The sequence below is a fragment of the Rhinoraja longicauda genome, chromosome 11 (genome assembly GCF_053455715.1).
Source record: "Rhinoraja longicauda isolate Sanriku21f chromosome 11, sRhiLon1.1, whole genome shotgun sequence".
Classification (NCBI taxonomy): domain Eukaryota; kingdom Metazoa; phylum Chordata; class Chondrichthyes; order Rajiformes; family Arhynchobatidae; genus Rhinoraja; species Rhinoraja longicauda.
In genome coordinates, this window is record NC_135963.1 from 34937663 (window position 1) to 34962427 (window position 24765).

Sequence of the window (24765 nt, forward strand, 5' to 3'; positions counted from 1 at the left end):
TACAAGATTCTGAAAGTGCTTGTTTGGGTAGATACAGAGAGACTGTTTCCGCTGAGTGGAGTGTCAAGAGGGGTCCTAACTTCAGCATTAAAGCTGACTATTAAGAAATAAGAAAAATAAGAGGATCAAGCAAAAAAGGAAATCTGATAGAAATGTTGACTTGACATGTAGAGAGAATCTTATTGACAACTGGAGCAGGTTTGAGGAGGCACATGGCTCCTCTATTTTTTTTTAAAAATTCCAATATAATTGGTAAATTTGAAAGCTGGCTAAATAGATTATAGATCTGTACATCAGTTGAAAAATTCAAAAGACAGAGCACTTCAAACAAGAGGAATGTTGGAGATACAAAATAATGAATATAAAGTTGGAAAGGTGCAACATATAACTTCACAGTATTACACAGTTCACAATATTTGCTATTTCACACACAAATATGGCATATCTCAAGAAGCACATTCTGAAGAAAAGCTTACCCTTTTCATTCTCTTTATACTTGTAAAAGCCAATGGGAACTTCAGCCTGGTATTGGAAGCCCACCATAATTTCCTATAAAGAAACATTAATCATATTCATTGCCCGTATTTGATGACTGTGGGGTTACTCTCAATAGCCTGTTAATTTTATACTTCCGTCATACAACTGGTAATTGGAAAAACATATTTTTCTGCTGCTGGGGAAATCTGGCAACTTTACTGATTTTATTGCAGGGGACACATGTATTGGAAATTAGTGGCACAAGCACTACACCAGAATATAAAAGCACCTGTTGTGAATTAAGTTTTTTTAATAGAAAGTTTATATAAACCTATAAAAAGCATTATAGGTTTTATATATTATTTAAAGAGAGTGATAACACATAATTCCGTAACCCACTACTGAAAATATTGAGCCAGGTAATGCTTGAACCACTTCACAACCCAGGCTGAACTCCCCTACTGCCTATGCTATTTCTGCAGTGTCACATACCTTTTGCAGCTCTCTTGAGGCAAACGGCATTCATGTTTTGATGCAGTGGGCTTTGAGTGGTGACTTCTGCCATTGGAGCCTTGCACTCAAAGCACACTAATTGCCTCTCGACTAGTCACTGTTTTCAAAAACGTCAGAACTCTTTTTAACTGTCTCTAATAGTCAAAAAACATTTAAACACTGATCTGATTGAAATTGTGAAAAACAAAATTCTAAAAAATTAAAACAGAATACAAAAAAAACCGTATCATCTTATTAAAGAAAAATGACAAGTGCCTTCAAATGAATATGGGCTTGCTACTGAAACTAGACATTCCTTGTGCAAAGCTGAGGGACCTGAAATGGTGTGGGAGATCACACCCCCTAGCAAATGACCTCCAGTTTATCTCCAACTTCTGCACTGCAATGCTCAGGTATTTAAGTAGTAAATGAGCCGCCTCAAATAGGATGTGACGAGCAGTTATAATGAACATAACCTAGCCCAATACATATTTGGGACGAGGGAGAATATAATTCCAACCAATAAAAATTCCTGGCTACAGGTAAAAATGAACAGTTTAAGTTTCCAGTTGGACACATTAACATGGTAACCAAAACAATGCTTTGAGATATTTTACTTCTTTCAATCGATATTTTACTTCTTTCAACCAGCCAGGTGGAGAAAGGAGGTGCCAGACAGTAACAGAATCCCAAGTCAGACTGAGGTGACATGTTCCATATTTTGGACATATACTATAACCTCACTTCAGGTTATCTAACACTTCCATTTGTAAACCAAGTGGTCTCATCATTCCTGGCCAGAACAGATTATGTTCTGTTTGAACTTGGTCCGTGAAGGAAGTCAAAGCTAAAGACATCTGCAAGTTCAGTGATGAAATACCTGTTTCCTGCACTGGATGCTCTTTCATCTGGATAGGGGGCGCCATCCACGCGATACTGACTGCTGTTAGCAGATAATAGCATGCTTTCTGAGAGGGCTTTATTGTGAGGTGGCTTTGCTTAGTTATTGTGAATTGGATGTTGATTAAATCCAGAACACATTTTTTAACTGAGAGGACGTTAGAATTACAGTGAATAGCAGGCAGGGTAATGCAGCCCAGTTATAACAGTCACACAGTTTGAGAGGTCTTGGAAGGTTCCCAATTTTGAGAGTTTTAATTAGTTGAGGCATACTTGAGACACCAGGATGAAGCTCATGGGCAAAATGTTTTTGGAAAACTTGATTCCTTTTTAAATCAGCATCCTTTTCAGATGAGATGCCAGGTCCAGGACAGCGTACCTATGGGGAACAAAGACAACGTGCTGGAGTAACTCAGCGGCTCAGGCCCACTGAGTTATTCCAGCACTGTATGACTTTTTTTGTAAATCAGCATCTGTGATTCCTTTTGTCTTATGCACACTTATGGGTGCCAGTTGCTCAAATATTTTCTAACTTGCTTCCTCTAGCAATGGCAAGATAAATAAAACTTCTGGTAATCAGTGGGAGGCTGAAAAGGCCTGATGCATACACTTACTCACTGGCAGATAGTTGTTGAATAGTTGATCTCGTTAAATCTATTTGGTGCTGATTGCCCTGAGCGTCTTGGCATACGGGGGTGGGTGGCTTTCATGCCAGATAGCATCAAATACTGATGATAAGTTTATGGCGGTAGCTCCAGTTTTTAAATCTGCTTCTGAAACCCCGCCTCAACTTTGTAATACATATAAGCTATCAGTGAGAGCACTGCCTTCCCTCTCCAAAACCAAACTGTTCATTTGGAATGAAGAAGTTCACCAGGTCAGCATCTGTGGAGGGAATGAACAGACACTGTTTCGGGTCAGAGACCCTTTTTCAGAGTGATTTGAGTGGGGGGGAGTGGAGTAGCCTTTGTCACTTACCCTACCCATCTGCTAATCAAAACCACTTCCTTCATTTTGTATGGCAGCACTAGTAGAAAAGGTGCAACTAGTAGAAATGTCGTCCCATAGCATCAGAAACTCTGGTTCGATCCTGACCTCGGGAGCAGTTTGTGTGGAGTTTATACATTTTCCCTCTGACCGCATGGGTTTCCTCCGGGTGTTCTGGTTTCTTCCCACATTCCAAAAACATGTGGGTTTGTAGGTTTGATTGGCCTATAAATTGCCCCATGCATGGATGAGGTTGGAATGGCATAGTCAGCACAGACCAGGTGGACCAAAGAGCCTGTTTCTATGCTGTATCTCTACATTAAACTCATATTCCTTGCCAGGCTTTGTCCCACCTCCACCTCTCATTTCCAGCTCTCCCCCCCCCCCCCCCTCCCCGACTCTAATCTGTCTGAAGAAGGGTCCTCACCCGCAACATTCATTCCATCCAAATGAAACTCGAGGGCCTGGAGAAAACTCATGGGGTCACGGAAAAACATGTAGAGACAGCACTTGAGGTCAGGATCAAACACGTCTCTCTCGCTGTGGAAGCAATTCAACCATCTGCACCCCAAAAGTTATCTTGCATTTCAGACGCAAAGTTTAGGTTATGATGCTACTATTCTACCTATTGTTGACTCGTCTTTTTTATTATTAGCCAGCCAGTTCAGAACAGCTTAAACTGGTGGATAAAAGGGAAATCAGCCAAACATACACAAAAGGTAAGAATGAAAAGTTTTTTGGGGGGGAATGAAAATATGACTTGTGAAATGAGGCTTCAGTTAATCCATTGCTATTATGGATATTACCTTTTTCCAATCTTCTGAGGGCACATAGTCTTCATCTTCTTCAGATTCCTCTTCTTCATTGCCTATGGATATTGACACACTAGTTTTATTCTTCGTAATATTATGGTAAGAGCTTTGCTTGTTTAAAATAAGAACTTTGAGATCAAACAATTTGTACATAAGCTTTTTTCAACATATCAATGTTATTATTAAAATAATTACCCTTTTGCTCTTTTGTAGGTCTCTTGGTCATTAAAAATCTAAAAATATACATTCATGATTTTTGCAATTTTGAATTCTTATAGATCAGCAATACACCATAGAGTACAGAAACAGGCCTTGCTGCCCAACTTGCCCATACCAACCAAGATGCCCCACCTACACTAGTCCCACTTGCCCGCATTTGGCCCATATCCATGTACCTATCCAAATCTATATACTAAAAATCTTGTTTGTTTGTTTGTTCCTGAACTACAGCCAAAATGGTACACGATAGCATGAAAATACTAGGCTGTCCTCACTCACCGCCGTCCCTTTGCTGCTAATGGAAGAAGTTTCATTGAAATCGGTGTTATATTTTTAAAGTTATTCACATTTTAAAGTTTAAATCTTTCTCCTAGGGAGGGAGGGGGAGGGAGGCGGAGAGTGGGAGGGAAGGGGGGTGGATAAGAGGGTTGCGGGGGATGGAGTGGGGGGAGGGGAACAGAGGGGGAGGGGGGTGGAGGGGAGGGGGAGGAAGGGGAGATAGGGGAGGGAGGAGAGGGTGCTGCACCAATGCAGGAGAAGTTTGGGCCCAACGGGTCCACTTGATCTAGTATCTTTTAAATGTTGTTATAGTACTTGCCTCAATTATAACACCTGCCTCAACTATCTCCTCTGGCAGCTCATTCCATATACCCATAATCCTCAGTATGAAAATGTTGCCCCTCAGGTTCCTAATCTTTCCCCTTTCATCTTAAATTGATGCCCTCTGATTTCTGCCTCCCCTACTCCGGGTAAAAGACAGTGCTTTCGTTGATGCACCCTATTCCATACACATTATAACAGTTCCAATTAGTTCATCAAACCTCCAAAGACAAGGCACAAAATACTGCTGATGCTAATTTACAAAAAAGGACACAAAATGCTGGAGTAACAAGTCAGCAACTTCTCTGGAGAATGCTTTGGGTCAGGACCCATCTTCACACTGATTGTGAGGTGGAGGAGAAAGCTGGAAACAGTCGGGGGCAGGGCAAAGCCAGGACAAAGGCCGGAGATGAAAAGACAAAAGGTGCGAGATAAGGATACAAGGACAGAAGAGTTGCAAATTGTGCAGCCAGTGGAAGGAATCCCGGGGGAAGGGGAGAAATAGAATCCAGGTGGGGCACAGGGAAGAGAGAGGGAAAAAGGGGAGGAGGATGTTTGCAGGTTAGTTACCAAAAACTGGAGAATTCAATGTTCATATCAAGATAGAAAGGTTAGTATGGTGATGGGAAGGAGATTTAAAATGTCATCAAAAAGGAAATCAGACAGGCTTTGGTGGACCGAGAGCGCAAGTGTTCGACGAAATAATCAGCTAGTCTATGCTTGGTCTCGCAAATGTAAAGGAGGCGGGGTGCGGCTCGGCTGCGGGGCCTAACATCCCCCGGTGCGGCTCGGCCGCTGGACTTTACATCCCGGTGCGGCTTGGCCGCTGGACTTTACATCCCGGTGCGGCTTGGCCGCTGGACTTTACATCCCGGTGCGGCTTGGCCGCTGGACTTACATCGCCCGGTGCAGCTCGGCTGCGGGGCTTAACACCGCCCGGTGCAACTCGGCTGCGGGACTTTACATCGCCCGGTGCAGCTCGGCTGCGGGGCTTAACACCGCCCGGTGCAGCTCGGCTGCGGGGCTTAACACCGCCCGGTGCGGCTCGGCTGCGGGACTTTTCACCGCTGGTGCGGCTCGGCTGCGGGACTTAGCTGCGCAAGGCTTGGTCGCGGGCCTTTCATCGCCCGGTTCGGCCGCGAGACGTTTCAGCGCCCGGTGCGGGGACTGTGCGGGTCGGTCGGGGACGAGCTGTCTGTCCGTGGGCGTGGGGAAGAGAGGGGAAGTTTTGTTGCCTCCATCACAGTGAGGGGGTGTTTGGAGTCACTGTGATGGACGTTTGTGTTGGGGTTATGTGTCTTGTGTTCTTTTTTTTTTTCTATGACTGCTATGTAGTTTCGTTCGGTACTTCGGTACCGAACGACAAATAAAGCTCTGTTATAGGGGAACACCAAATGGAGTAGATGAAGTTAGAGGAGGTGCACATAAAACTTTGTCTCACCTGGAAGGACTGCTGAGGTCCCTGGATGTACGTGAGAAAGGAGGTATGTTGCAGGGGAAAATACCTGGGGAGGGGGTGGTTTGGGTGGGATGGGATATGAACCACAATCAGTCTGAAAAGGGTTCCAACCTGAAATGCCACCTATCCAGGTTTGAACTAGATACTGCCTGAACTGCTGAGTTACTCCAGCACTTTGTGTCTTTTCTCTAAAGAGGAGGCATAGGTAATTTTAGAGCACATTAAAATGGATAAATCCCCAGGACCTGACCTCGTGGGAAACTAGAGAAAAAAACTGCAGAGGCCCTTGCAGAGATATTTAGATTTTAGGTATGCAGCATGCAAAAAGGCCCTTCGGTGCACCGAGTCCGCACTGCACTTGTTCTATCCTACACACTAGGGACAATTTACAGAAGCCAATTAACCTACAAACCTGCATGCCTTTGAGATGTGGGAGGAAACAGATCACCCGGAGGAAACCCACCCAGTCACAGGGAGAACGTGCAACCTCTGTATAGGAAGCACCCTTAGTCAGGATTGAACCCGGGTCCCTGGTGCTGTCAGGCAGCAATTCTACCACTGTGCAATTTGCATCATCATTAGTCATAGGTGATGTTCCTGAAGACTGGAAGGTGGTTATTGTTGTATCTTTATTTTTAAAAAGCAGCTGCAACGACAACCCAGGGAACAACAGACTTAGAGTCTGAAATTAATGGAGGTAATTACTGAAGGGGATTCTGATGGACAAGATCTAACAGCAAACGTAATGGCATGTATGATTAGGGATGGTCAGCATGGCTTTGTGCATGGGAAATTATGTCTAATGAATCTGAATTTGTTTTGAAAAAGTCACCGTGAAGATCAGAGGAGTGAACATTGCCTTATATAGACTTTAGCAAGATCTTTAACGAGGTACGCTAGTTTGGTAGGTTAGATCACATGGAATTCCAGATGAAAACTATTTGGATTCAAAATTGTCTTGCAGTAAGGAGTCAACGGGTAACTGCGGAGAATTGTTTTTCTGATTGGAGGCCGGTAACCAGTGGTGTGCCTTTGGGGTTGTTACTGGGTCCACAAGTTGTTTGTTATCTACATTAAAGATTTGGATGCAATGTAGTTAGTTAGCATTGTTAGTAAATTTGCAGATGACACCAAAAGGATGCGATTTCAGGACAACCGTTTCATTCAGAGGGAATGAAATGCCAGAAGAATAAAAAGCAATGGATAAAATTACGACTTTCAAAAAACATTTGGACAGATATATAGAAAGGGCTGAGAGGGATGCGAGTCAAATGCAGGCAACTTGGTTGACATGGACGAAGTGGACCAAAGGGCCTGGTACATGCTGTACTGCTCTAACTGTGTAACAATCATAATTTTGATTTAAACTGGTTTAAAATATTCTAAAATGTTGAAACTGAATTATAATTTATTTTTACTGCTTATAAGGTTAGACTAAGTGAAAATTAATTGAGCAAGAGAAAATTAGTTAAAGTGTTATTTTGGTTTTATATTTTATATACATTTTCTAAATTTAAACAACCTAGCAATGGTAGGTTCAGTCTGAAGAAGGGTCTTGACCCGAAACGTCGCCCATTCCTTCTCTCTAGAAATGCTGCCTGTCCTACTGAGTTACTTCAGCATTGTGTCTCTCTAGTAATTAAAACCTGTATCAAAGATATCAAATGAATTTACATATAATAACTCAGCATCGACCATTAAGTGAGCTCATGGCTGATTTAGAACCCAACCATAAAGCTGCCTTTGCCTCACATCCTTGAATATTTGCGCTCTTCAGTTGCGACAGCTCTCCTTTTCAGACAATGAAAGAGATTGAAGTCATTGAGATCTATAATAATGGAGATGAATGGTAACCATAGCTTCATTATTTACATGCACAAAATAAATTATACCTATGTCTAAGTATTTACATCTGCGTGGGCGGATCATCTCCTGCACATCGTGTGAGGTTATCAATGGTACAAGGTCATCGTTTGAAAACTGAGTTTCATCTTCGTGTCCACATGAATTCTTTGGTACTTCTTGCTATGGAATTCATAAAAATTACGTAAAACACAGCCCAATGAATTCAATAACATTTAGTTGAAAAAGATCAAGAAAGAACAAAGGTATGAATTTGAGTCAAAATATGAAGGCTACTCTAAAGGACTGGGTAACTATATGCAAATGTTAGAAAAGGGGAAAGATTACTTATGTCGCATATAAATGAAAACGCCTCACGGAAATGTAGAATGTAGTAGTACCTGCCCCTATACCTATCTTCATAGAATCCGCAAACCCCCAGCAACGATTCCTTAACACCACTAGTCACTTGCAGCTAACCAGAAAAAGCCTCCTTAAACCCCCCCCCAGCCTTCTGTCATTCAGCAAACCATCTATCCATGCTATAAGATAGACACAAGGTGCTAGAGTAATTCAGTGGGCAAAACAACATCTCTGGTGGAAAAGGATCATTGAGGTTTTGAGTGCCAACCTGAAATGTCACCCATGCTTTTTCTCCAGAGATGCTGCCTGACCCACCTGTGTTACTCCAGCACTTTGTTTCTGTCTTTGGTATACACCAGCATCTGTAGCTTTTTGTTTCTACTTCTATCCATGCTAGTATCTTCCCTCTAATACTGTGGACTCTCACCTTCTATAGCAGCTTCATGTTCTGCACCTTATCAACGACCTTCTAAAAATCCAGGTAAACAACATCCACTAACTCTCCTTTGTCTATCTTACTATTTACTTCCTCAAAGAATTCCAAAAGATTTGTCAGGCAAGAGCTCCCTTTCACAATAACCGTGCTGACTTTGGTCTATTTTATCATGTGCTTCAAAGTCCAGGTACACCACCGTTTTTCTGGCAAACTTGGTTCCAGTCTTATTGGATTATGCTGGACCAAGTGGTCATGGCTCCGAGGAGCTGAGTTACCGGCCCGCAAGATCTGCCTCAGAAGTCAGCTATGGGATCGGATATGGCGACCCCAGCCGGGCCAGAGTTCCAGAGCCAGGCATGTGAGTGAGGTACTGAGTTCCAGTGCTTTGCTGATTTATCCAGCCAGCCAAGGAAGTCGGCTATGGGGATAGATGTGCTGGCTCCAGCTGGGCTGGAATTCCAGAGCCCCAGTCGCAGTTTGTAAATTAAACCCACCGTTCGGCCGTGGAAGTCCCAATGAAGTCGAGATAGGCTGCCTTGCCCAGCCTAAGTGCCACATTTTCAGGGAGACTTCCAGGGCGCGGCGGATTTCTAATGGACCCCTAGCAAAACCAGTGTTCATTACAAGTCTATATATCATTTATTTTCTTTTTTTCCCCAATCTGATTTCTCCGTTGGTAAACACGATTTTGGCAAAGTGAAAAACACAGAAATTGTGCAAAAAGCGCAGAAAATGGATTTTAAAAATGCAGAAACGCAGAAAATTCACATGCCAGCGGAGCCCCAGTTCTGGGACACATTTTCAGGAGGACCTCTGAGGGAAATTTGCTTTTGTGATTTTATCCGGATTAAAGGTGGTTCCAGACTACCAGTTACCTGAAAATCGGTGGTGGACCCGTACCTTTGCTCTGCTCTCTTAAACAGCAGAGTGACATTTGCAATTTTTCAGTCCTCTGGGACCACTCCTGATTCTAGGTATTCCTGGAAGATCACCATTAATCCCTCCAGAATCTCTAAAGCTCCCTGCTTCAGAACCCTAGAGTGTGGTCCATCTGGTTCAGGTGACCTATCCACCCTCAGATCTTTCAGCTTCCCAAGCACCTTCTCCTTAGAAATAGCAACTCCACTAACTTCTGCCCCGACTGTCTTGTATTTCAGGCACGTTAGTGCCTTCTGCTGTGAAGACTGACACAAAGAACGTATTAATTCATCTGCCATTTTTTAATTCCCATTAACACTTCTCCACCGCTATTTTCCAGTGGTCGAATGCCCACTTTTGCCTCTTTCTAACTCTTTATATATATCTGAAGAAGCTTTTACTACCCTCTTTTATATTATTGGCTAACTGACCTTCATATTTCAACGTTTCCCCCCATATTGCCTTTTTAGTTATCTTCTGTTGGTTTTTAAACGTTTCCCAAATCCTCTAGCTTCTACTAATCTTTGTATATAAATGGCTTCTCTTTTAGTTTTATGCTGTCTTTGACTTCCGTTGTCAGCCATGGTCATCTCATTCTCCCCATATAATCCTTCTTCCTCTTCAAGATGAAAAGATACTGCGTCTTCTAAATTATTTCCAGACACTAGAATTGGCAAAAAGTGCTGGGATTGCCAATAAAGCCACATTCCACATTTGAATTTTTGTTTACATTGTTGATTTGTCTTTCGAAAAACGTATACACAATTTTCCCCAAAAATAAACAAATATAATTTGTAGGAAAGCAATCATCTTTTCCAGAGATCTTCACTATCAGCAAAGTGAGGTGAAAGGACACAAGTACCTTTGACGCTCAATGGTTTGGATCTAGAATGAACTAAAAGACTGGTTTACACTAAGAGAAAGGAGTTGTGGCAAGGGAGTAAAATGTTTATCGAAAATATCAAAACCACCGCTTTTGATGCCAGTGATCCAGCAGGTTGGGGGCAAAATAGATTTAGTTTAGTTTCAGAGCATTTACTCCATGACATATATTTCAGAGACATTCACAGAAACTCTAAGGGTTCAAAAGAGGATTACTTAGCAGCATGTGTTAGAGGAGATATGGAAATAGACTTACACAAGAGCAGTATCGCAGAAAAATATGTTGCGGTAGAAGCAATAGGATGAATGACTAAGGCATTAAGTGGCTGAGGCATTGGAGTTTCTTTACTGTCCCTCTGTATTATTTTCTAATGCTTGGTCCAAGCTCTCACTTTTGCAGAGAAAAGATGGGAGAATCAAGAAACGATAGCATGGAATGAAAAAGGATATTGCTGTTAACTAATCCATGTGGATACCAATTTGAACCACATTGTAGAAAGATGAGGCCATAGATGGGAAGTTGAAACAGATTAAAGAGCACATGATTGAAATGTTACAAAGGATGGACAAATAAAAAGTTGGCAATTACTAATATTTTAAATGCCAGACATTGCCAATGTAAAGACAAACATGTGGGAGGAGGGAAGGAAAGGCAGCTAAATGGTAGTTTGGGCAGTGAGGACATTGCGGAACTAAGATTTGGGTTTACAAAAGAGTAGAACTTCAAAGGGCATGCAAAGAATGCCAGGGAGCTACAGAGAGTAGTAAAGAAATGGGCATGAGTGGACAAGAATTGGAAGAGGCAAAGAAGAACAATAACAGAACAAGGTGAGATAGTTATGACAATAGATTCACAACTGGCTTACTGATAGAAGACAGAGGGTTATGGTGGACAATATTCAGGCTGGGGGTCTATGACCAGTGGAGTTCCACAGAGAAATGTGTTGGGATCTCGGCGGTGTGTAATATACATAAATAACTTGGACGCAGTATAGACAGGTTGATTTATACGTTTTCAGATGACACCAAGACTGAGGAAGGCGATCAAAGTATGAAGTGGAATATAGATCAGCTATGGATAGATATGGAGAAATGGCAGATGGAGTTTAATCCAAGCAAATGTGAGGTGTTGCACTTTGGGAGATTGAATGCAAGGGGAAAATTTACAAATTAATGGCACAACCATTAACAGCATTGGGGTAATCTTGGGAGTCCATAACTCCCTTAAAGTGGTAACACAAGCAGATAGAGGATAAAGGCACATGGTACGCTTGCTTTCATAGGTCGGGGCATTAAGTATACGAGTTAGGACGTCATAATGCAGCTTTATAGGACTTTGGTTAGGCCATTTAGACTTTTACGTGCAATTCTGGTTGCTCCATTGCAGGAAGGATGGCAAGGATATGGAAAGGGTGCAGAGGAGGCTGATCAGAATGATGCCTCGATTAGAGGGTATTAGGTACAGGGAGAGGTTGGACAGACTTGGATTGTTTTCTCTGGAAAGTCAGGGTTTGTGGGGAGACCCGATGGAAGTAACGTATGGACTATGTGCAAACAGATAAGAGTGGGTCTTGGTATCATGTTCGGCGCAGACATTATGGGCCGAAGAGCCTGTTCTTATGCTGAAATGTTCTTTGCTTTTATAGAGAAATAGATTTTTTAAAATTAACAAATGGGATGAAATAACATACTTTGAGGCACAAAATGTTGGCTGTTCTCACTCTCTGGGATGAGCTGGAATATTAAAAATATTTAACTTCAAATATCAGTTGTCAATTTCATGGAAACTGAACCTAGATGTACAATACTTACATCTGGGGTAGGGGCTCTGACCCTAGATAAATGCTCATTGTGACCCAATAAGTCGCACTCACCCAAATAAAAAGGTTTCAGGTTCAAGTCCCTCCTGAAAGACCCAAATCCAAGACTTTAAACTGGCATTAAAAAGCAATGGTTGCATTTATACAAGTTGTGGATTCAAACTTGATTTAATACGGATGCCAAGGGACTGCTTATGCTCCGATGAATGGAAGCAGCTGGTAATTGGTGAACAAACTATAATTGGTGAACAAAAATCACTATAAAATGATCACAACTTCCGGAGCAGCAAGAATACATGAAAGAGTCAGGAAATTAATGGACAGTTTGACTGAACAAGTGGTACTGCAATGACTGTAAAAAAGCAAATACATCAGAAAAGAAAATGTTGAATCAAGCAAAATCTAAGAAAAAAGGAATCGTTTTTGAGCGCTGTTCGCAGTTTAGTTCAGATTGATTAGTAGGACTAGATGTTACAATCCCTAAGGTTTGCACTACAATTGACTGATGTTGATCTTGGGGTGACCACTAGGTGATGTTGCTACGATTCAGACACATCTTCAGTTGTGTACCTTAATGTCACTGGGTGTTTCGGCCTTTTATCACTAGACACCCTCAGTCGAGGCAGGCCCACCGCAGGGTGATCAGTCCTGGGTGTGTGTCTTATGGTTAACCTCTAGATGGTCACGTGGCAGCCCAGACAGCATCTCTTCTTTTCAGCCACAGCCAGTGACTGCTCCGTTCGGCAGCATTGGCAAGTTCTTTGATTGCCCTCCTTTGGGCCTGCCCTCTGACTCCTTCTTCCCTCAGGAGCCTTGCAGTGGAACTGGTTACAAAGCCCCTGCACCCCACCTCCACTGGACACACCCTTACACAAAAATTTCCATCTCACATTACATATGATTAAAATCCCACTCCATTAAACCATAAGCTCTTCAAAAACAATACCCTATGCATTGTTTACTCAGATGAAGCTCTTATCCACCAACTGTCATACCACCAACATTTTAACTAACCTGGTTTATATTTATCTCAGGTAGATCCTCTGTCTCTGGAACCTCACTGCTTCCACTATTTTCTTCATTATCTCCTTCATCTCCATCATCATCTTCCTCCGCTTCATCATCATCATCCTCCTCATCTTCCTCATCATCATCACCAGGAAACGGTACAGTCTTTCCATAACCATACAAATGTAATAAATCTTGGATTGGCATTTCACCTTCCTGAAGAGAAAAAGAAAATGAAGAGATTAAAAAATAAATGAAATAAAAAAACAAAAAACTAGGCAATGAAAATTTGAAATAAAAACAATGGTCTGGAAATATTTAGCAGGTCAGTCTCTGTAGCACACGTCTTGAGTCAATGATCCAACTTGACTTGACTTATGATTTCAACCCCAAAAAGCAACCTGTGACGTTCATCCACATTATTCTCTCAGAAAATCAGCATTATCTAAAGCTGAATTTTTTAATGACATTCACTTTTATTTGGAGAAATTAAAGCACAAAATGACAAACTGTACAGTTAATGTCAAGATAAGCAACCAGATACCATGGAGGTCATAAAGGGTATTACAATAAATCTCAGTACTATTTTTTGGTTGATGGTGAAAAATTACTGCCAGCGATAGGTATCAATAGAATAATTAACGAGCCCAAAAAATATAAAATGGAATTCCATCTTACGAAATACGAGGTGCCACCTTTGTATAGAAGAAACCAGACAAAGGAATATGCAATAAACAGTGCAGAGAAACAGAAGGATCATGTGTCAGAACTTTAACATCTTTAACACTATGTTCATCATTGGCTTCGCTTCTGGTCAAAGCCCACAAGGATATTCAATGTTGATCATTTAAGTCCTCAATGAAATTAAGTACTAACCATTGGTACAAACTGATCAAAATGAACCGATTCATTTTGCCTGTTATGAATCCTCAATACAGGTGCTCCCCGGCTTACGATGCTTCGACTTGCGATGCTGCAAATGGCAGCGACCCACAGCTCGCTTCCAGCCATGTGATCGCGTGTATTAAATGCATTTCGACTTACAATATTTTCAGTTTCCGATGGGTTTCTCGGAACAGAACCCCATTGTAAGCTAAGGAGCACCTGTATAACATAGTAAAATAACCAATTGCAGATTTTCCACTGATAACCTATTGCTACCCAGTCATCATTCCATATGGCAAAAGTGAAAGTAACCTTACATTTCTAACTAACTACTCTGGACAATTCTCTATCACAAATGATCATCCATTACTATAGCAACAAAAAAGTTCAGTTTTGCCCTCCACTATAGGAGGCAAGTATAATATTAATGAATTTGAAAGGTTCACACAACATTTATAAAACGGAAAAGTGCAGCTCAGGAACAGGCATTGCAAGTATAATATTAATGAATTTGAAAGGTTCACACAACATTTATAAAACGGAAAAGTGCAGCTCAGGAACAGGCATTTCAGCCCACGATATCCCTCATCCTCTGGATCAGCCTGCCGTGGGAGACTTACTAAACTCCCCGCCTTACTAAAACCCACGTAGAAAACATTCATTGCCGTACCACCGTCAATCACCTTCATTTTCATCTCAAAAAACTCAATCAAGCTTGTAAGACATGACCTACCATGAGGCTGGTCCCTAATTAGCCTATATTCTTCCAAATGGGAAGAAATCATATCCCACAGAATCCTCTCCAATAGCTTCTCTACCACTGACATGGGGCTCACTGGCATATAACTTCCTGGATTCTCTCTACTTCCCTTCTTAAACAAAGAAACACCATTGACTCGAGTCCTCCAGGAAGTATTTTCACCAATCTCCTCTTAATAACTTAGGATAGATCGCATCAGGCCCTGGGAATTTATCCACCTTAATGCTCTTTAAGAGCCCCAACACCACCTCCTCCTTGATTTGAAACTGCCTTTGCATGCTAGTATTCTCCATACTGATCTCTCTGTCCTTCATGTCCTTTTCCTTGGCGAATGCAGATGCAAAACATTCATTTAGTACCTTGCCCACATCGTCTGACCAAGTACAAATGTCCTCCTTTATCCTTGAGCAGTCGTACCTTGTCTCTCACCATGCGGGACTTTAACAAAACCCCTCCCTGGTATTAACTTACCAGGTTTTGTCCTGCCCCTCCTCTCTACTAGTTTCCTTTCAGCCCTCTACAATCAGTCTGAAGAAGGGCCCTGAGCTGAAATGTCACATATCCATGTTCTCCAGTGATGCTGCCTGATTCACTGAGTTTGTCTTTTTGTAAACCAGCATCTGCATATCTTTGTTTCTACATTCTTTCCACTTACTCTCTTGTTTAATTCAAGCCCTTGGGTCCTGAACTTGGATCAACTGGCCTTTAAACAATTCCCATGTCAGATCTTGACATACTCAAGAATAACAGCTTCAAATATAGTTCTTGCCCAATAATGTCATAATCTGTCTTTGGCCAATTTAGTGCCTTCTCCCTAGGTACAGACTTATCCATATTCAAAATAAACAACATTTCTGGATTTATGACACTATCCCCAAAATGTTCTTCCATTAAAACACCACTCACCCGGCCAGACTTGTTTCCCAACACAAGGTCTTGTGTGGTTCCTCTGGGAGTTGGACTATTTATATTCTGTTTCAGGAAACTTCCTTGAATACACCTAACAAATTCCAACACTCTTAGTATTTTGCAGTAAGTTGGTCCAAGTCAATATTGGGAAAGATAGTCACCCACTACCACACCCTATTGCTTCTGCATAGTCATACAACATGGAAACAAGCCCATCGGCCCAAATTGCCCACACCGATCAAGACGCCCATCCACCCGAGTCCCACATGCCTGTGTTTGGCCCATATCTCTCTAAACCTTTCCAACCCATGTACCTGTCCAAATATCTTTTAACTGCTGTTTAAGTACCTCCTCTGGCAACTGGTTCACCACCACCCTCTGTGAAAACAATGCCTCTCAAGTTTTGTGTAAAAAAAACCTGTCCCACACATCTCCATTAAACATTCCTCCTCTCATTTTATAGCCAAGTACCCTAGTGTTGGACAATTTTATACACTTCTATCAAGTCTCTCCTCAAACTCTGACCTCCAACCTCTACTTGTGTGCAGCTTGATGGTACATGAAATAGTATGATTTGGCTGGATAGAATGCAAAGTTTTTCACTGTATTTCAGTATGTGACAATAATAAACCAATAATAATCAAATAAACCAAAACAATAGATTTTCAAATATGGTCTGTACATCCAAATGAAACTCTCCACATTAACTTAACTGTAAATAAATTGACTGGATCTTAACACAGCCACGGTGCAGGAAAAAGATCAGAGGGTCCAATGCCCCAAACCCTGTTTACATACCTAAATGAACCTTTTATTTTGTATTCACTGCCAAGAATCCATTATCCTTTATCCAAGTACTTCATCTATTATTTTTTCCATTCCCAGTGGTTAACACAGTGACAATTTGTAATCAGTCCCTTGTAATTATTTGATCTTAAAATCAAAAGGTAAGTGTAAATTTTGTTTAATGGTTAAGATTTAATGCAATTGATTAATTTTATGCAGAACAAATGTAAAGCACATTACTACTTAATTTCTGCAATCAACTGTAAACCCTCATTATAACATACCATAGGGGGAAAATAGTGTCCATTATTGCAGATTGTCTGCTATAAGCAAGTAAGGGATTTCTCCAACCACCATGAAACAATGAATTGTTTTCAAACACAAATTTCCTTTTAGCAGCTACATGTAATTTTGTTACTGCAAGCTAAAATATCAAAGGCAGTTTGTTACATTAATAGAGTTAGGTGTGAATGGAAGCAATCGGTAGTTAGTCCATTTCAATGCCATGTTAATTTCCATAATCTCAGCAATGTAACTAGCAATCTGTGTCCTTAAAGAGATAGCTCAGACTCAGCCGGTTGCTCAGCACTTTAAGTAGTGGCAGGTAACAGTACGTTTAAAAAAGAGCGCCAAAGGGACGCTAGCAGTCAGTCAGTAAAGGTCGGGAGAGCAGCAGCAGGAGCAAGGACGACCGTTGGCTGAAAGAAAGTAAGTGTGAATTGCAGGTAAAAGACTGTTTAAAAAAGAGCGCCAAATGGGATGCTAGCAGTCAGTCTCCCATTCCCAATCTGACCTTCCTGTCCAGTGCCTCCTCAATTGTCAGAGTGAGGCCCAGCGCAAATTGGAGGAACAGCACCTCATGTTTCGCTTGGGTAGCTTACACCTAAGCGGTATGAACATGGACTTCTCTAACTTCAAATAGCCCTTGCTTTCCCTCTCTCTCCATACCCCCCCTCCAAGTTCTCCCACTAGTCTTACTGTCTCCGACTACATATCTCTGTCCCGCCCACTCCCCTGACATCAGTCTGAAGGGTCTCGACCCGAAAATTCACCCATTCCTTTTCTCCACAGATGCTGCCTGTCCCGCTGAGTTACTCCAACATTTTGTGTCTACCTTTCTTAAAGAGACAGTTCACAATAACCCAAATCCATTTTAAAGAGGTCTGCAATAACGAGGGTTTACAGTATTGCTAATAAAGAAAACACTTTAAAAATCATGTATGCTTTAAAATGAACAGGAAACTATACTACAGATTTACAACGACAGTCAGTAAAGTTCTGGAGAGCAGCAGCAGGAGCAAGGATGACAGTTGGCTGAAAGAAAGTAAGTGTGAATTGCAGGTAAAAATCCGTTTAAAAAAGAGCGCCAAAGGGACGCTAGCAGCCAGTCAGTGAAGCGCATACCTCCAAGCTCGTCAAGGGAAGGCAGAATAGGAGTGAGTGGGGGGATTGGCTGAGCAATTAAATTAGAAGTTTGGTAAATTGGCCAATTAGTTAATTTAATGACTGATATAAACAAGGCTTGCACAAGGGGTGCGGCCCTGTCGAGGGAAGTGCCCTGTGAGAAAAGTGCAGGTCTTTGGCTGCGAGGAGGAGGCTGAGGTGAGGAGGCTGAGGTGAAGAGGCTGAGGCGAGGAGGATACACTTGTTTTTGAGCCTGATTTGATTTTTGACACTAGTGCTTTGAAAGGCTGGTCCTCTCACACATCAAATCCAGCATCCCTGACTCACTGGACCCACATCAATTTGCATACAGGGCAAATAGATCCAGAGGACGCCATCTCTCTGGCTCTTCACACTGTCCTGACTCACCTGGAAAGACAGGGCACATACGTGAGGATGCTATTCACTGACTACAATTCTGCCTTCAACACGGTCATCCCCACCAAGCGCATCACATAACTCCACCAGCTAGGCCTCAGCTCGTCGTTATGTGACTGGATCCTGGACTTCCTGCTGGAGCGACCGCAGGCAGTGAGAATTGGCCTGCACCTGTCCTCCACTATCACCCTGAGTACCGGCACACCACAGGGCTGTGTTCTGAGCCCCATGCTCTACTCCCTCTTCACACACGACTGTGTTCCTGCATTCGATGACCAACACCATTGTCAAGTTTGCAGACGACACAACGGTGAACGGGCTGATCACCAACGGTGATGAAACAAAATACAGAGCGGAGGTGCAGAACCTGGCGGACTGGTGCTCTGATAACAACCCGTCTCTAAATACCACCAAGACCAACGAGCTGATCATCAACTTCCGTAGGTCACACAACGGGGAATACGCCCCGATCTTTATCAACGGGGACAGTGTGGAGAGAGTGTCCAGCTTCAAGTTTCTGGGCACTCACATTTCGGAGGACCTAACATGGTCCAATAACACTGCTGCGCTGGTCAAGAAGGCACAGCAACGACTGTTCTACCTAAGAACACTGAAAAAGTCTGGTCTACCCCAACAGCTGCTGACGACCTTCTACCGCTGTACATAGAGCATCCTAACACATGGCATCCCTGTGTGGTATCTCAGCTGCACGGAGGCGGAGAGGAAAGCTCTTCGGCGGGTAGTCCATAGGGCTCAGAGGACCATCGGAACACAGCTACCAGCCTTGGAGGGCATCTACAACACACGATGCCTCAGAAAAGCCACCAGCATCCACAAAGACTCTTCACACCCCTGCAACAGTCTATTCGAACTTCTACCATCGGGCAGACGATACAAGGCCTTCTACGCCCGCACCTCCAGACTCAGGAGCAGCTTCATCCCCAGGGCCATAGCTGCTATGAACTGGTCCTGCTGAGCCGGATGGTCACATCGCACAGTGAACCGGCACAGATCTACTTGCACTTTATTGTTTTAAAATGTTCTAATTTGTTTCATTGGGTTGTATAAATTAATACTGACTAGCTAATTAATTTATTGCATTGTATGGGAGGCGCATTCCCAATCTCGTTGTACCCCTGTACAATGACAATAAAGATATATTGTATTGTAAAGTAATGGCAGACAAGCTGGTGCAGTGTGTTTCCTGCAGGACGTGGGAAGGTAGGGACACCGCTGGAGCTTCTGGGAGCTACACCTGCAAGAATTGTGTCCAGGTGCAGCTCCTGAATGGACGTGTTGGAGAAGCAGCTGGATGATCTCAGAGCCATCCGGGAATATGAGAGGATAGGACCTACTGTGAGGCAGTCACGCCAAGGGTCCAGGTCGAGCGAAGGTGGGAGACCGTTTCAAAGGGGAGTAAACATGGACTACAGGAGACCCCGGTGGCTGTGCCTATTGCAAACAGGTACACCCTTCTTGGGAGCTGTCGGGGCAGAAGAGGCTTCCAGTCCGAGCGGCAGACAGGTTGGTGGCTCTAATCCAGGCAAGGAGACTCGACCGGGGAGACCGAAGTCGGGAAGAGCCATAGTAGTGGGTGACTCCATTGTCCGAGGTACGGACAGTAGATTCTGTGGCCGCAGGCGGGACTTGAGAATGGTCTGTTGCCTCCCTGGTGCCAGGGTTCAAGACATCACGGACCGGCTTCAGAACATCCTAGCGAGGGAAGGCAATCAACCGGAAGTAGTTGTGCACGTGGGCACGAATGACGTCGGGAGGAAGAGGGAGGAGGTACTGCAACTCGAGTTTAGAGAGTTGGGAAGAAGACTGAGAAGTAGGACGTCGAGGGTGGTTATCTCTGGATTGCTTCCTGTACCTCATGCTAGTGAATGCAGGAACAGAGAGATCGGGGATATGAATCTATGGCTGTGGGGTTGGTGCAGGGAGCAGGGATTTAGATTTCTAGACCACTGGGATCTCTTTTGGGGTAGGGGTGACCTGTACAAAAGGGACGGGTTACACTTTAACAGCAGGGGGACCACCATTCTGGCAGGCAGGTTTGCTAGTGTTAATCATCAAACCCGCTGACAAGGGAGGTGCTGTGGTAGTCTGGCGTGCTGACCTCTACCGGACCGAGGCCAGACGACAACTCAGACACCTCTTCCTACCTATCCCTGGACCATGACCCCACCGACCTTTATCATCAGCACCATCACGGACCTCACCATCTCCGGCGATCTACCCTCCAATGCCACCAAACTCATAGTTCCCCAGCCCCGCACGGCCTGATTCTACCTCCTACCCAAAATCCATAAGCAGAACTGTCCCAGCATACCCATTGTCTCTGCCAGCTCATGTCCCACCAAACTTATTTCCACCTACCTCGACTCCATCTTATCCCCCCTGGTTAAATCCCTCCCCACCTATGTCCAAGACACCTCACACGCTCTCCATCTCCTCGATAACTTCCGGTTCCCAGGCCCCCACTCCCTCATCTTTACCATGGATGTCCAGTCACTCTACACTTCCATCCCCCACAAGGATGGTCTCGAAGCCCTCCATTTCTTCCTCGACCGTAGAACCAGCCAATCCCCATCTACCAACACTCTCCTCCGCCTAGCAGAGCTGGTTCTTACCCTCAACAACTTCTCCTTTGACTCCTCCCACTTCCTCCAAACCAGAGGCGTAGCTATGGGCACTCACATGGGCCCTAGCTACGCCTGCCTCTTTATCGGGTACGTCGAACAATCCCTGTTCCGGACGTACACCGGCCAACATCCTCGAACTCTACCTCCGCTACATCGACGACTGCATTGGTGCTACCTCTTGTACCCATGCAGAACTCACTGACTTCATACACTTCACTTCCAATTTCCATCCTGCCCTTAAATATACCTGGACTATCTCGGACATCTCCCTCCCGTTTCTGGACCTCACCACCTCCATCACAGGAGACAGACTAGTGACGGACATTTACTATAAACCCACTGACTCACACAGCTATCTGGACTACACTTCTTCCCACCCGGTCCCCTGCAAAAAGTCTATCCCCTACTCCCAATTCCTCCGTCTACGCTGCATCTGCGCCCGGGATGAGGTGTTTCACACTAGGGCTTCAGAGATGTCCTCGTTCTTCAGGAAACGGGGCTTCCCCACCTCCATTTATAGATGAGGCTCTCACTAGGGTCTCTTCTACATCCTGCAGCTCCGCTCTTGCTCCCCCTACCCTCACTCGCAACAAGGACAGAATCCCCCTCGTTCTCACCTTCCACCCCACCAGCCAGCGGATCCAACAAATCATCCGCCAACATTTCCGTCACCTACAACGGGACCCCACCACTGGCCATATCTTCCCATCCCCTCTCTGCGTTCCGCAGAGACCGTTCCCTCCGTAACTCCCTGGTCCACTTGTCCCTTCCTACCCAAACCAGCCCAACCCTGGGCACTTTCCCCTGCAACCGCACGAGATGCAACACCTGTCCCTTTACCTCCCCCCTCAACTCCACCCAAGGACCCAAACAGTCTTTCCGGGTGAGACAAAGGTTCACCTGCACCTCCTCCAACCTCATCTATTGCATCCGCTGCCCTAGATGTCAACTTATTTACATTGGCGAAACCAAGCGCAGGCTCGTCGATCGCTTTGCTGAACACTAGCGCTCGGTCCGCATTGAACAAACTGATCTCCCAGTGGCCGAGCACTTCAACTCCCCCTCCCATTCCCAGTCTGACCTTTCTGTCATGGGCCTCCTCCAGTGCCATAGTGAGGCCGACCGGAAATTGGAGGAACAGCACCTCATATTTCGCCTGGGCAGTCTGCAGCCCAGTGGTATGAACATCGACTTCTCCAACTTTAGATAGTTCCTCTGTCCCTCTCTTCCCCTCCTCCTTCCCAGATCTCCCTCTATCTTCCTGTCTCCACCTATATCCCTCCTTTGTCCCGCCCCCCCTGACATCAGTCTGAAGAAGGGTCTCGACCCGAAACGTCAACCATTCCTTCTCTCCCGAGATGCTGCCTGACCTGCTGAGTTACTCCAGCATTTTGTGAATAAATACCTTGCTAGTGTTACACGTGTGGGTTTAAACTAAGTAGTGGGCGAGAGGGGTTGAGAAATTGGGAATATGAAGATGGAGTTAAAGGGCAAGCGAATATAGGAGAAATTGCAAAGGACTCTAGAATAAATGGGAAGGAAAGTTCTAGATGGGATAAGAGAGTACTGTCAGGGCCAATTGTGACCGGTGTGAGAGGGGAGGTGAATACCGAAGTTAAAGTGTTATATTTAAATGCGCGAAGTATAAAAAATAAAGTGGATGAGCTTGAGGCTCAGTTAGACATTGGCAAGCATGACTTTGTGGGAATTACAGAGACATGGCGACAAGAGGACCAGGGCTGGGAACTGAACATTCACGGTTATACGACCTATCGAAAAGACAGACAGGTGGGCAGAGGGGGTGGGGTTGCTCTGTTGGTAAGGAATGATATTCACTCCCTTGCAAGGGGGGACATAGAATCAGAAGATGTAGAATCAGTATGGATAGAAATTAGATATTGTAAGGGTAAAACGACCCCAATGAGAGTTATGTACAGGCCCCCAAACAGTAGCCTCTACATAGGGTGCAAGTTGAATCCAGAGCTAAAATTGGCATGTCGAAAATGTAATGCTACGGTGGTTATGGGAGATTTCAACATGCAGGTAGACTGGGAAAATCAGGTCGGTACTGGACTCCAGGAAAGGGAGTTTGTGGAGTGCTTCCGCCATGGATTCTTAGAACAGCTTGTACTGGAGCCTACCAGGGAGAAGGCAATTCTGGATTTAGTGTTGTTTAATGAACCTGATTTGATAAGGGAACTCAAGGTAAAAGAGCCATTAGGAGGCAGTGATCATAATATGATGTTTTAATCTACAAATTGAGAGGGAGAATGGAAAATCGGAAGTGTCAGTATTACAGTATAGCAAAGGGGATTACAAAAGGCATGAGGCAGGAGCTGGCCAGATTTGGAACAGCAATGGCAGGTATTCCTGGGAATAATGCAGAAGTTGCAGGATCAATTCATCCCAAAAAGGAGGAAAGATTCTAAGGGGAGTAAGAGGCACCTGTGGCTGACAAGGGAAGTCAAGGACAGCATAAAAATAAAAGAGAATAAGTATAACAAAGCAAAGAAGAGCGGAAAGCCAGAGGATTGGGACTCTTTTAAAGAACAACAGATGATATCTAAAAAGGCAATACGGGGAGAAAAGATGAGGTACGAAGGTAAGCTGGCCAATAATATAAAGGAGGATAGTAAAAGCTTCTTTAGGTATGTGAAGAGGAAAAATAGTTAAGGCAAATGTAGGTCCCTTGAAGACAGAAGCAGGGGAATTTATTACGGGGAACTTATTACGGGGAACAAGGAAATGGCAGACAAGTTGAACCGGTACTTTGAATCTGTCTTCACTAAGGAAGATACAAACAATCTCTCAGATGTTCTAGTGGCCAGAGATCCTAGGGTGACGGAGGAACTGAAGGAAATTCACATTAGGCAGGAAATGGTGTTGGGTAGACTGATGGGTCCGAAGGCTGATAAATCCCCAGGGCCCGATGGTCTGCATCCCAGGGTACATAAGGAGGTGGCTCTAGAAATCATGGACGCATTGGTGATCATTTTCCAATGTTCTATAGATTCAGGATCAGTTCCTGTGGATTGGAAGGTAGCTAATGTTATCCCACTTTTTAAGAAAGGAGGGAGAGAGAAAACAGGAAATTAAAGACCAGTTATTCTGACATCAGTGGTGGGGAAGATACTGGAGTCAATTATAAAAGACGAAATTGCAGAGCATTTGGATAGCAGTAACAGGATCGTTCCGAGTCAGCATGGATTTACGAAGGAGAAATCATGCTTTACTAATCTTCTGGAATTTGAGGATGTAACTAGGAAAATGGACAAGGGAGAGCCGGTGGATGTAGTGTACCATGACTTTCAGAAAGCCTTCAATAAGGTCCCACATAGGAGATTAGTGTGCAAAATTAGAGCACATGGTATGGGGGTACTAACATGGATAGAAAATTGGTTGGCAGACAGAAAGCAAAGAGTGGGGGATAAATGGGTCCCTTTCAGAATGGCAGACAGTGACTAATTTGAGGAAGGATATTCTTGCTATTGAGGGCATGCAGCGTAGGTTTACTAGGTTAATTCCCGGAATGGCGGGACTGTCGTATGTTGAAAGACTGGAGCGACTAGGCTTGTATACACTGGAATTTAGAAGGATGAGAGGGGATCTTATTGAAGCATAAGATTATAGAGGCAGGAAACATCTTCCCAATGTTGGGGGAGTCCAGAACCAGGGGCCACAGTTTAAGAATAAGGGGTAGGCCATTTAGAACAGAGACGAGGAAAAACATTTTCAGTCAGAGTT

The 24765-nt window shown here is 43.9% G+C and overlaps 1 protein-coding gene across 4 annotated transcripts in view; it reads right to left on the bottom strand.

Annotated features, from left to right (window-relative positions):
- Positions 1-24765, bottom strand: part of LOC144598108 (mesoderm induction early response protein 1-like) — a 57325-nt gene that overhangs the window by 29168 nt on the left and 3392 nt on the right. For all 4 annotated transcript variants that reach the window (XM_078407997.1, XM_078407996.1, XM_078407994.1 and 1 more), the window contains exons 4-7: positions 13222-13431; positions 7839-7971; positions 3663-3724; positions 477-549 (exon numbers count right to left, since the gene is read on the bottom strand). In XM_078407997.1, the coding sequence (XP_078264123.1) occupies positions 477-549; positions 3663-3724; positions 7839-7971; positions 13222-13431 (478 nt within the window). The remainder of the gene's footprint in view (positions 1-476; positions 550-3662; positions 3725-7838; positions 7972-13221; positions 13432-24765) is intronic.